The sequence below is a fragment of the Grampus griseus genome (genome assembly GCF_964374135.1).
Source record: "Grampus griseus genome assembly, chromosome: X".
NCBI lineage: Eukaryota > Metazoa > Chordata > Mammalia > Artiodactyla > Delphinidae > Grampus > Grampus griseus.
Window position 1 is genome coordinate 28,832,261 of NC_138999.1, and position 14,279 is coordinate 28,846,539.

Sequence of the window (14,279 nt, forward strand, 5' to 3'; positions counted from 1 at the left end):
AAAAAAGGCTACTGAAACGTTAGGTTCACAAAATGTGACATCATAATATTATATTGATAATTCTTCTTACCACTCATAGTAATCTTTGAAGTTATATTTCTGGAGAAATCCCAATTCTCATATTCTGAGAGTCTCTGTTTATTCTTTGGAGCAAGAATTTAAAATTTTAACAACATATTCTGAATGTTTACTTGTTTCTAAACTGAAACTACAGTCCCTCTCTACCCCCACCCTATTTAATGTAACATTACAAATGAGATAGAAAATCTGTTTAATAATTCTCTGGGATAGTTCTTTACAAGAGCGGAGTTGAATTTATTTATATGCAATGGAGTTATTTTCTCCTGGAATAAAAGGATGCCTGAAGCTAAATTGGAAATGTTTTGCATGTTTTCATGACAGGAAGTTTAGTCAAAGAGGAGATAGATGAGATTTTTCTTAGATTGCAGCGATTGAGTTTTTCAGTCTTCTCTTCAAAAGGACTTTGGATGCAATGGTACAAGATTAATATTTCTAAAATGCCACTTTGATTTTGGCATTCCTCTGTTCTAAGACCTCCAAAGATTCCCCCGTTGCCTTCAACATAGTGTCCTTACTCATTCATCTGGTATTCAGAGCCCCAGCCTCCCCTCCCAACTTGATCACAGTCATTATAATTCTCTGCTCACTACAGAGTTGCTTTCCCCGCTTTGGCCCAATCACCCTAGTGTATTCACACCTCCATACATTGGCTTGAGCTCAGTCCTTGTCCTGGAATCCCCCTCTCTCTTATCACTAGGTCGCTATCTATCGATCCTGTTCATCCTCCAAGTTATAGGCCAGGTTCCTATAACTCCAGGTCCTCTTTGGCATTTTCCCTGAACGTGCTCATCTTAAAATCCCATTCTTCAGAATCTCGTTAGCATAGAGTCTGCAGTCTGTGGACTATTGCATTTGTCATTTACATATCATCTTCTATTATTGGCTAACTGCATGTGTGAGCACGCATGCATAGGCCTGAAGGTCGTCTCCCTAATTGCATTGCAAGTTCATTGAATTCACTGGGGATGGTCTTTTATGCCATCCTCTGTCACCCACAAGATACATGCCATACTGTGGTGTATTGTGCATAGAATACCGTCAATAAATATTTCCTGCCCATTTGATTGACCAGTGCTCAATTATCTGTCAGCTCTAGCCTCCTTTATCTGGGGTTTATATAGGCTTTGGACAACATCTTTTGGATGCAAAATCAGGAAGTTCTGTACAAGGCAAAATATTAGAAATAATGCCGTCAGATAGTTACATTTCACTATTCATGTTATGTAATTTATCCTCCATTTTATTAATTTGGTTCACTTATAATTCAATTTGCTGTATAGGGTACACTGATTAGATAAAAGAAAATTTATCCTGACCAGTTGAAGTCAAAATGATTCAAAAATGGTGTTTTTCAAGCTAGAACAAGAAATGAATAATGAAAAGTTTGAGCAGGAATAATTCCAAAATATGTATATTGTAAAATGATTTCGGTTTTCCGTTTCTTCTAAAATATATGTAGGGGTAAAAAAGAAATTATATCACTTATTTTATTGGGTCAAAATATCAGAAGGCCACAAATGTGATACATGTGACAAAAACTTGTCTTAAAAGTGCCCCAATTATCCTCTGTCGATATGCTAAATTTACAGAACAGTAGGGTTTCAAGACATGTGAACAATGGAGAATAACTAATAGACCTAATGTTGAATGGCTAAAAAAATGTCAGCACCCTTTCTATCAGCTTAGAACTGTATTTGCAAATCGTTATCAATGAATTGTAGCCTGAAATTCTTCTTGACTTTCAGATTATATTTCAAGATCCCCAATTTAGACCGCATTTACTTACTGGCTTGTATAACTGAAAGGAGTTTTCATTGTTTTGCATGTTAAGGGTTTTATGAAATGACAAGTAAATCAATCCTTTAAGTTTTCTGTGACAGAATAACTTGAAATGATCATCATAATCTCTTTTTCAACAAAAGGAAAGAATTTATTTAAAAAAATAGCATACTAATAGCAGATTAGTTTGTATTAGACCATTATAAGAAAGGCCTCAAATTTGGGAGGCTGAGGCACATTTCTTAGGTATCTATCACTTTTTTTGTTTTTAAAGTTGGCCAAATGATCAGTAATATTTATAATACTGATAAACACTGCTCAAAACAAGGATGTGTGTTCTAGTAATTCCCACACCCTTCCAGTGTGGAATTTATCTTGTAATTTTCTTTCTTGTATCACTGTTTCCCCTTATTGTGTCCCGTCAGTTGGTCAGTCAACACTTTTATTTATGGTTTTCTGTTGACTGTATTCCCAGGAGAGGACTAAGAACCGAGGAAGGTATTCCAGCCAGAAAGAATAAGGTGTCCAAAGGATTACAAAAATCTTGGCTCCCATAGCTTCAGTTTTTCTAGTCTTCATCGTTTCCCATTTCCTCATGATAAAATCCAAACTGATTTTTAAAAAGCCAACCATAAACGACTTCCACTATACCTATCTAAGCCTATCTCCCATTATTTCCAATGAATCCTAGACACCAGCCAGCCCAGCTGAGGCTTTGTTTCTTTTCCATGCCTTTGCTCCTGCTTTCTATTCCCTAATAATGCCCCCCACTCCATGACCTAGCCAAATCTTCCAAGGTTCAAGTGCAGCACCATCTCTGCTATGAAGTCTTTCCTGAGAATTCTCATATATGGTTACTCCCCTCACTGATTCCTTTTATCTTTACCATTCACTTTGGTACTTTTGCTTCACGGTTTCTCAGATCCACTTTCTAACTTCCTGTTCTACCCTGGGAGGACGAATAACATGGACAGGAGCAGAGGACCCATTAGTTGCATCCTCCTAACGGGAGGCACCAGCAGAGCAGAGGGTGACAGGAGAGTGAGTCAGGGGATGACTAGGTTCCTTTACTGACAGCCACAGCTGCTATCGAGGTCCTCTCACTGTAGCTACTTCTCAGATTCTTTAAAGGTACCCTCTAGTTTGCCTTTCAGGCCTTGAGGAGGAAAGGCTTCCCATCCCATTTTTTAAAAAAATTTTTATTGGACTATAGTTGATTTACAAAGTGTGTTAGTTTCAGGTGTACAGCAAAGTGAATCAGCTATACATATACATATATCCACTCTTTTTTTAGATTCTTTTCCCATATAGGCCATTACAGAGTATTGAGTAGAGTTCCCTGTGCTATATAGTAGGTCCTTATTAGTTATGTATTTTATATAGAGTGGTGTATATGAGCCATTTGCTTATTGCAGGAACCCTGACTGATTCAGTAGTTAATCAGCTGAATAGGTAATTTCCCCTTGAATGATCCCGTTTCAATGCTCTTGTCCCATTTAATCACACCTGTATAATAATTATATCATACTATATGATAGCTATACTATAGCATAGGTACTTTGTAACTATATCCTAATATCATAGCTTTTAAGTGTGTGAACCCTGGGGCCAAATTGCTTGTATTCGAAGTTCTACCACTTATTAACCTGTGATCCTGGACAAATTGCTTCCTTTACTTTCATTTTCCTTATCTGTAAACTAGGGATAATAAAAGAAGCAAATAGTACCTACCTCTTAGAGTATGATGAAGATGAAATTAATTAAATTTGTCTTTAGAACTTTGTTCTTATTATGCAACAAGAAATGTTCCAAGCATTTTATAAATATTAACCCGAGTAATTCTCATAACAAACTTAAGAGGTAGGTACTCTTATTATTTTCATTTTAGTGGTAGAAATAAAGAAGAGAGTAGTTAAATAACTTGCTGAAAATAAGAAACCAAGTAGATGGCAGCCAGGATTCAAACCCAGGCAGCCTTACTCCAGAATCCATTCCCGTAACCACTAATCCGTGGTAGATTCTTCTGGTGCACAGTAAGTGCTCAATAGCAAGTATTGTTGTTGTTGTTAATATTATTTCCCACTGTATTCGTTCTTTATGAGTCTTTAGTTTTTGCTAGATTATGAGTTCCTTGAGAAAAGAGTCCAGGTTTTATCTTTCTATGTGTATTAGCCGAGTGCTTGGCATTTGCAGGTTAGTAACTGTGGGATTAGCTGTTTCCCAGGTGTATTTCCCAGGGCCACCCTAGCCTTAGGTAAAACTAATACTTAGCTAAAACGTGAAATGGAATTTGAGATCCCAGTGGCCATTATTGTTGCCGGAACCACAGGTTCCCCTTTTGGTCCCAAATTATTTTCTCAGATGATTCACCACTTTTGGGATAGGTCAAGTCCCCTGTTTCACTTCTCCTACAATCACAGTGACTTTGCTTCCCCAATAACCATTGGTAGTAAAAGGGTCCCATCTCAGAGGACTGCCAAGTGTCCTGTTCTGCTTTTCCTGACCAAAAGATATTTTTTTTCTCAAATATGTATTTTTTAGCTTCATGATTGCTCCTTACAGAAATTTAGAACAAATTCTCAGGAACTAAGCAAGAGGCATCTGATTGACATAATTTGCATTTAAGTGTGTTCTTGGCCATCACTTCAGGCAAGATACACAACTATTATTCTCTGCTCACTTCAGGGTTAAGGTCAGGATTGGCTACATAATTTGTGAGCCCCAATGACAAATGAAAATGCAGGGCCCCTTGTTAAAAAATAATAAAGAATTTCAAGAGAGCAACAGCAGTGGAAACCAAGTAAGGGGCCCTTCTATTTGCAGAGCCCAGTGCAGCTACTTTTAAGTTGCATGCCTGTGAAGCTGGCCCTGCTTGAGGTCTCTGCCTACCCAGGGCAATTCTGACTCAGAAAGACTTTATTTTTTTTTGTCTTAGCTTTGCTATCTTCCGTAGTCAGAAAACTTGCCTCAAAGTTCCTTTTGTCATGTCTTTCAGGATTCCTGGTGTCTTGCTTTGAGATCCCAGTGTTCTTGAGCTACAGGCGTAGAACGCAACCATCCCCATCACCATGTAACACACATAAATAATCTTGTTTTCCTTCAGTTAACGTCTAGGCTCGTTGAAAATAATGGTCATGCCCTTTAAAAAAAAAAGTAGCAGTGGTTTTTAATACAGCTAATTTAAAAATACTAATTCACTTGAATCTTAAGAGGTATATTAATAATGTCCAGAAATTGTGAACTATACATCCAGGTGGTAATATCATGGAGTCACCATATTATGTGGATCTGAAGAACTGATGAGAGGTTTAGGGATTAGAAGGGCTAAAGTGGGTGTGTTAGTTGGGGCCTAAGTTTAAATGTCCTAAGACAGGATTAAACAGGAAATTATTTTATTAGAGAAAATATCAATGTGAAAGGAAATAGACAAGAAGCCAGGGAAGGTGGGACAGCCATTAGACCAAAATGCAAGTCTGACACGAAATGAAGGAAAAAGGGAGAGAAAATTGGGTAGAAGTACCCCAGTGTACAGTCTGAGGAAGGTTCAGCAAAGCTGTCGGGGAGACATGGAGGTGCAGTCAGCCAGAGGAGCCCCAGCTCTCCCAAGAAAGACTCTGCTTTAGTATCTTCATCACATTCAGTCATTGGTGGGGAGCAGTCTGTGGGAGGCTTGGCTTCTTCTCTCCAATGTAGTGATGGATTTCCAAATGCAGCAGCTAAAGTCCTCAGTCATTTAGATCTCAGTCATAAAAGGCTTGCACTTTCTCGGGGCCACCACAGTGGGAATTAGCAGCGATGGCACTTAAAGACATGGAAGCGTAAAACTACTAGAAGAAAACAGGAAGAAAGCTTCTTGACATTAGCCTAGGCAATTATTTTTTGGATATGACACCAAAATCACAGGCAACAAAAGCAAAAATAGACTAGTGGGATTGCATCAAACTAAAAATGCTTATGCACAGCAAAGGAAAAAATCAGCAGAATGAGAAGGCAACCTATGGAATGAGAGGAAGTATTTGCAAACCATGTATCTGATAAGGGTTTAAGATCCAAAATGTATAAGGAAACTCATACAACTCAAGAGTAAAATAATAATAATCAGATTTAAAATTGGGCAGAGGACCTGAATAAACATTTTTCCAAAGAAGACATCCAAATGGCCAACAGGTCTATGAGAAGGTGCTCAACGTCACTCATCATCAGGGAAATGCAAATCTACCAGGTGTGAGGTAATGAAAATTACCTCACACCTGTTAGAATGGCTATTATCAAAAAGACAAGAGATTACAACTGTTGGTGAGGGTATGGAGAAAAGGGAACCCTCGTACACTGTTGGTAACGAGGTTCCTCAGAAGATTAAAAATAGAAATACCATATGATCCAGCAGTCTCACTTCTGGGTTTATATCTAAAGGAAATGGAGTCGGGATCCCAAAGAGATATCTGCACTCCCATATTCACTGCAGCATTATTCACAGAAGCCAAGATATGTAAACAACTTAAATGTCCATCAGTGGATGAATGGATAAAGAAATTGTGGTATAGGTATATATACATTGGATATTATTAAGCCTTAAGAAGGGGGAAATCCTGCCATTTTTGACAGCATGGATGAACTTGGAAGACATTATACTAAGTGAAATAAGCCAGACACAGAAAGACAAATACTGTAAAATCTTATTTATATGTGGAATCTAAAAACAGTTGAACTCTGAGAAACAGAGTAGAATGATGGTTGTCAAGAGCTGTGGGATAAGGGAAATGGGATGATGTTGGTCATAGGCTACAAACTTCCAGTTATAAGATGAATAAGTTCTAGATGTCTAATGTAAAGCATGGTAACTATAGTTACTAAGAGTGTACACTTGAAATTTGCTAAGAGCATAGATCTTAAGTGTCCTCATCACACACACACACACACACACACACAAAAGGTAACTGTGAGATAATGGATATGTTAACTAGTTTGATCATTTCACAATGTATACATATATCAAAACAAGTTGTATACTTTTATATACAATTTCTATTTGTCAAATCTACCAAAATAAAGCTGAAAAAAACTTTAAAAAATGGAGGTTAGGCACACAAGAAAATTGTGTAGTTTAGATAAAGAAGAGCTGAGAACCAGCTCCACTTCTTTCAGAAGACTCTCCTTGACACCCTAAATTTGGTTAGATATCTCTGCTGTATGCTTTGATAACTCCCTGTGCTACCCCTATTGTAATACTCACCTCAGTTTATTATAATTGCTTATTTACTGCCTCTCCTCACTACTAGTTCATTTTTCACTTGAGAATAATAATTTTTCCTCCTTCTCTGCTATATCTCCTATGACTAGCTCAATGACTGACATAACATAAATATATAAAAGTATTTGCTGAAACCCAAATTGGGGTACATTCTACAAAATACCTGGCTTGTATTCTTCAAAATAATCAGCGATATGAAGTTCAAAGAAAGGCAAAGAACTATTTCAGATTAAAGGTGACTAAATAGATAGGACAACTAAATGCAATGCATGAGGCTGGACCAGTAAATGAAAGGCAATTAAAGGAGTACTTTTTATACTATGAATAAAGAATGTAGATTAGATTATCATACTAAAGCCATGTTAAATTTCCTGAACTAGAAATTGAGCTGAGGTTATGTAAGAGAGTGCATTTGTTTCCAAAAAATAAACACTGAAATATCTAGGAGTAAAGGGCATGCTATCTGCAGATTATTCGCAAATGGTTCAGAAGAGAATATATATAATATTACATATACAGATATTATGTGTATATGTAATGATAGAATGATAAATGATAAAATGTGGCAAACTATTGACAATTAGTGAATCTGGGTGAAGGGTATGTGTGAGTTCTTTGACCATTCTTACAAATTTTCTGTAACTTCTAGATTATATAAAAGTAAAATGCTTTTATAAAAAGTATTTCTTGAGTGAATGAAGGACAAAAGGATAACCACAGTTAGAAGGTGCTTGTGAAGAAGTTGCCAACCGAGATGCTGGTAGAACATTCAGAGAAGTAGAAAAGTTATGCCCAGCAGGAAAATATCCAGGCCAGTTTGAAATGTAAATGAGAAGTGAGGAAGTGGAGGACAAGAAAGACAACTTTGGGTTTAGCCAATGTATTTGCAGAGGCAGCCAAATGCAAGAATAGAAGCCAGAATTAAGGCCCTCCAGGAGGCAGTTGAAAGCTAGACAGATGATTAGCATCCGCACGGGTAAATCTCTTTCAGTTACTAGAAAGGCTACAATTTAGGACCTACCTGACTTAAATGCTTATTTTCTTCCATACATAAAGTAGTTCTGTAAACTGTCTCACCTTGTCAATCTTTAATGTTGATTTTTAAAATTGTAAATAAAAGACTATAAGGTCTCCATTTTTACATTACATGTAAGTTGAATTCATGCTTATTTCCTGAAAATGGCAACAAGTGAAAATCACCATGGGCCTTTGTTCTAAAGTTAACTATGTGAAGATTGTTGATTTTTGTAGAAAAATACTAAAAATATAGCAAGTTTCTGGTTAAGGTCTAAGACATATAAATACTAAATATTCAACTACACATATAGAGTTTTCTATTTGAGTATTATTTAGGTAGTATTTTAACAAATAGCATTACGAACTGTAATTCTTTCTAAGAGCCTAAAATAACCTACTTCTAGTATGCATGGCTCCATCCTTTAACTCTCTTTTTCACAGAATTGCTATTCATAACCATTTCTGTCAACCCTGGGGAGACTTGGTAGGATTAATGACTTTTGATTCACTTTGTATTTGAAGATTTTTTTTTTCTCCATCTTTGCTCAGCTAGTGGAATCCATGATGAATTCTCATCTCCAAGGGGTAAGCTGTTTTTAGTAGAGCCCGGTAGCTGGCTTATGACTCCTTAGAAATAGCACTGATTCCTTTCTTCCCTTATGTTTGTTTCTTCCAGAATGATAGATCCCTGTAGACGTGCTCAGTTATCATGCTTAGTTACTGTTAAGCATGTAATAGTTCTAGTTTTGTTCACTTAAGTTAGAAGTATCTGAGCTCATATCAGAAAAATAAGCCTAATTAGCATTCTACTTGTTTAGTTTTACAAATATAGACCACTAAACCTAGAATAAAGAAACTGAACAATAGAAGACAACTGGAGGTCATATGAGGATGAAGATTCGAGTAGAAACAGTGTTTCTGAGAGAGTAGCATCTGGTATGAGCACCAGATTGGGGGCAGAGAACAGAATTTTGTAGATGGATATTTGGGAAGTGGGTAGTTTGAGTAATGATTAGATGTAAGGTGTTCTCTCATCTGTGGGTGGCTCAGTGGAATAGAGATGAAGGTCATTGTATTTGAGAAGTTATGGGATTATAAAATTAAAGAAATTGTAATAGCAAATAAATAGAGTACACTCAAAAGAAAACCAAATGAAAAGAAAAAATAATTGTTCCTCTCATTGCGTGCATGTGTCCTGTTTTTTAGCAAGAAGGTATTTCAGTCACTGTTTGTATAATATCTTAAAAAAATATTAAATGAATGCCATATTCAGATCCTTCCCTTTATTTCTGGAAGGAAAATGGAAGAAGAAAATTCCCATTCTGGTCTACTGAGAAACCACTATTTAATTAGCATATTAGCATCTCATAAATTCCATATATATACATACACACATAATTATTATTATTGTACATTTTCTTTTTTGAAATGGACGTTTGTATGTGTTGACCAAAAAGTGGGATAAAGTTACAGTTTTGTTTGAAATCTTAGAAAGGCATAGTTTTATTGCAGTTGTGAATCTCCTTAGATTTTTAAGGAGCTGCTTCTAAGGATGTCATTAAGAATCTTCTCAGGTGCTGATAAAGCATGTGTCTGTCAGCAGAATTAGAGAATTACCCAACTAGAGAACAGGTTTCACAGTATCCTGAGACCTATTTTGTTCATTAGAGAGGAAAATGGCTGGTTTTAAGTCTAAATTGACATGCTTGCTCATTTCAGCAGTAAAAGCTGTTCATTGTGGTCAGGTTTAATTTAGAGCCTGGTTAAGGTTCAGATTAAAGTTGATCAAGTTACTTCTACAACATACTTCTTAAACGAACTTTATAATCCTAAAAGAATGGGAAAAGTATAGCCATCATTGGGTTATGTATCCAGAATTTAGAAGCAAAGAATGGCCTGGTTGTTTGAGGGTGGATTAATATTAAATCAAAGAAAAAATGATGAGAAAGATAATCTTTGCTATATAAAAGTGTCCAAGAATCAAAAAACACAAAATTTTATTTAAATTGCATAAAACAAACTTAATGTATTCATTCACTGCTATATCCATAACACCTAAAACAGTGCCTACACTTGATATTTATAAAATGAAAAAGGTGAGTGAGTAAATGAATGAATTTGTGTACTTGGCTAGCTATGTGTATATAGAGGGGAAGAATTGACTTTATGGTTTCTGGGTAAGTCTTTTTTAAAAATCTATTATTGAATGTATTAAACATTTAAGAGTCAGGAATTCCAAAGTACCTTCTGAGCTTGCCGTGTCACAGGTGACCAGAGTGTAACATTCTAATCCTGGAAGACATCTGATTTCGTAAAATCTGTCTGCTACTATATGCTCCTACTTTAGAATTTATTCAGTACTCTCCAGCTGACTTACGCCACTCACGTCAATAGCTGTCTTTGGCAACTTGTTCCATATTTCAAACACACTTTTGTGTAAAGAAACCATAAAAGTTAGGAACCTGAAAATTGGATTTTTCTTCTGAGCAATCACAGCTTACAAATGTGGAAAATTTGTTAAAAGTTAACCCCTCCAGTTTTTCGGTAGAGAGGCGACAACGCTCAAAATAGATGTGTGATGTTTGGATAAGTTCTTCCCATTATTTTAACACTACTAAAAGCAATTGAGCTCAAATCACGAGGCCTATCTCCCTACCTCTTCACAGAAAAACACTACAGAATGATAAAAATTTGGCCTTTCTAAATACAAAAGTGTTTAGAAAATCAGCACCAGGGCATAGTAGATAACTGATGTTCATAAACATTACCATCTACCACATTTCACCTCTTCACTTTCATTGGCCTCATGTGGTAGTAGAAAGAGCATAAGATTTAAAACCATAAAGACTTCTGGCTTAGTTATTAGTGTGGTTATTAGGAGACGAAAAATGAGAAAACGTGTAAAACATCTGTCACATACTGGTTTTAAACTAATAACAACCAATAAAATGTATTCGGTTTTAGTACAAGAACAAGGGAGATACCTTACTTTTCCCGAAACTTCTTTGTAAATATCACTGGGATTTGTGCCCTTAGTGTAGAGAGAGTAGATGACAGAGTCAATAGATGGACACTTGAGGGAAGGAGGACGTTGCTACCTATAATTAAATATATATTGTATGGTCAGACCACTCAAGATGGCTGTTGTCTTGCTCTCTGTACATCCCCTGCCCGACCAGTGCCTGTTTCGCCTGTATCTTATCCACATGACCGACCTTCCTGCATGCTTGCCCCAGGCCCCAGCTGGTGATTGTTTTCATCAAAGGGGCGGTGAGGGGCGTGCCCCTCTGCTGGTTTCCCTGGTAACTAATGAGCCCACCTGATGTCAGTTCCCCTCTAACTGGCCCACTCCCACTGGGAGTGAAGACTGCCGACATGTCCTGCCTGCTGTCTGCTACACACGCTGGGGTGTTGCCTCCAAGACGTTCCTTCAGACAGGTCAGCTCCCCCATCCATTAAACCACTGATGTCTCTGTTGCTGACTCCAGGCTCCTTCTTCAGTCTTGAAGCTGGGCAAGCGCAGGCTTTGTAGGCCTGCCGGGTGCAGCCCCACATATATATATTTGTTGGCTTCATTGTCTTTGGTACTTTTATTATAGCAGTATTAAAGTCAGTTGTAGTACAGAATACAAATATTAACTTCTAGCCTGATGCTTTCCAAACTTGCCTGATCATAAAAATTAAGCAGAGAATTTGTTAAAAATGCAGATTTCCAGCCCTCCTCCTGCCATCTAATTCATTCACTCAGAAGTGAGGCAAAGGAATCAGGTGATTGTTACTGGAGTCGATTTTGGGGAAAGACTAATTTAGCTCATCTACATCACCTCATTTTATAGGTGAGGAGTTTCAGGTACAAAGAAGTTAAGTAAGTTATATCTCTTAAATCACTTCTCTGCTTTTTCTGTTTCTAAAATATACACCTTAATTTTGACACTGCACAGAATGAGATTACAAGTATAAATAAGTGTCTTTCTCTTAAATACATTGTCATAATTCAAAATTACATTTTTTTTACTCATGGCACTCATATGTTGGTTTAAGTAAACCCAGGTACTCTGAAATGACGCCGTCTAATCTCTTAAATAGTAGAGCAAATCCATAATCAAGATTTTCACTTGAAATAGTTTTGATATCTAAAAATGAAACACATTTCTTGTTAAATTGCTCTCTGTAAAGCCTTATACATTAGAGATTTATATCTAGTAACATCTTTTTTTATTTCTAAAAGTGCTTTGGTTGGTTTGAAAATTACACTTTTCTTTGTATTCCATTAAAGGAATGCACAGTGCTGGAGAACCTCAATATTGTTATATCTGTTCCTTCAGGCAACACTGCAGGATTTGGAACAGAGGCGCCCCCAGTTGGAAGAACTCATTACTGCTGCCCAGAATTTGAAAAACAAGACCAGCAATCAAGAGGCTAGGACAGTCATTACTGATCGAAGTAAGTCTTTTCGTAACGGGCACGTGAAACTTAAGGAAACATGTCCGAAAAGTTTCTATAATGACTTAAGTTCATAAACCTCCATCACGTTTATAAAAATAGTCTCAACAGTTGTATATTAAAACTATTGTAGGGGTAAGACGGGAATAAAGACACAGACCTACTAGAGAATGGGCTTGAGGATATGGGGAGCCGGAAGGGTAGGCTGTGACAAAGCGAGAGAGGGGCATGGACATATATACACTACCAAAGGTAAAATAGATAGCTAGTGGGAAGAAGCCGCACAGCACAGGGAGATCAGCTCGGTGCTTTGTGACCACCTAGAGGGGTGGGATAGGGAGGGTGGGAGGGAGAGAGATGCAAGAGGGAAGAGATATGGGGACATATATATATGTATAACTGATTCACTTTGTTATAAAGCAGAAACTAACACACCATTGTAAAGCAATTATACTGCAATAAAGATGTTTAAAAAATCTCCAATATTTTGCAGTAATTAAAAAACTCAAATTACAAAAAAAAAACTATTGTAACTAAGATTTTTAGTCCATAATGTTATCTTTCAATAACTGAATGTAATTCTCTGGAATAGAGAAAATATAATTTTCATCAATCCAGACTTATGTAGTCGCAAAGCATAGCGGGGGGCTGCTGTGGTGAGCATGGCTGTGGCAGAACATTTGCTCCTCACTTGTCATTGATCTGGGCTGGCATCCATGGAGATGCCATTCTCTTTGCTCATATCCTTGGTTGTTGGTTCAAGCAGGGAGTTGCTTCCTGGACCATCTTTGTTTCCTGTCTGCAGTGGCACTTTCAGATCTAGACGTCTCTCTGCTGCTTGGATGCCCTCATTGTGTAATATCAGAGATCGTTGTACCATTCCTCATGCCATACTGGGGTGGGTGGGAACTTTGAGAGGCTGTTTAAGGCCCATGTGCCTAGACATTGCACCTACTCTTCTTTATACGGGATGATTCAGAGTGATTGTGCATGAGGTCAGGAAGAGGGATAGAGGGAAGGGTAAGGGAAACTGCTTTCCGTCCTGTTTTCGTCAGAGGCTCTCCTCAGAAATAAGGCCCAGGTCACCTCTGCTATCAGATTCTCTTGGATTTCCCTGGGTTTCCTCCCTTCCTTCCACCTCCTTTCCCTCCAGGGATACATATCAATATTAAATTTTCTTACTTCCCCTGCAATGCCCGCTCGTTTCCCCTCCCACATCCAGAGGAATCTTTTCTAGTGCAAGGGTAGGGAAAACCTTCGTTTAATCATCCTTTTTTCCTTCCTAAGCTTTTGTCTTATACCAGGCCTAGGCTTTTGAAACTTAAAAACCAAGAGTCTGTGTCTTCATAATATACATTCTGTTGTGTCAACACTTCCCTAAGGAAGTAGAAGCAGAATGTCTGGCTGCCAGTATGTTGGGGGAGGGGAAAGAGTGACCAGAATCGAAGGTTAATATTTGGAAAATATTATTAGTCATACTTACATTTATTAGGTACATAGTGATAATAGCTCTTATTTTATTGAGTACCTTCCAGGTATCAGGCAGTACATGTTGTGTGTGGTGTGTGTATTTGTGCGTGTGTGTGTAAACCCTTTACAAAATCCTGTCAGCTAAATTTCATAATCCCCATTTTATAGACGAGGAAACAGTTTCTGAGAATGGTTAAATTGTTCAAGCTTACAAAATAATCAAAGAACAGAGCTTAGA

The 14,279-nt window shown here is 37.3% G+C and overlaps 1 protein-coding gene across 6 annotated transcripts in view; it reads left to right on the plus strand.

Moving 5' to 3' along the window:
* DMD (dystrophin) overlaps positions 1-14,279 on the plus strand; it is a 2,236,200-nt gene that overhangs the window by 1,580,265 nt on the left and 641,656 nt on the right. For all 6 annotated transcript variants that reach the window (XM_082680764.1, XM_082680765.1, XM_082680763.1 and 3 more), the window contains one exon: positions 12,454-12,571. In XM_082680764.1, the coding sequence (XP_082536890.1) occupies positions 12,454-12,571 (118 nt within the window). The remainder of the gene's footprint in view (positions 1-12,453; positions 12,572-14,279) is intronic.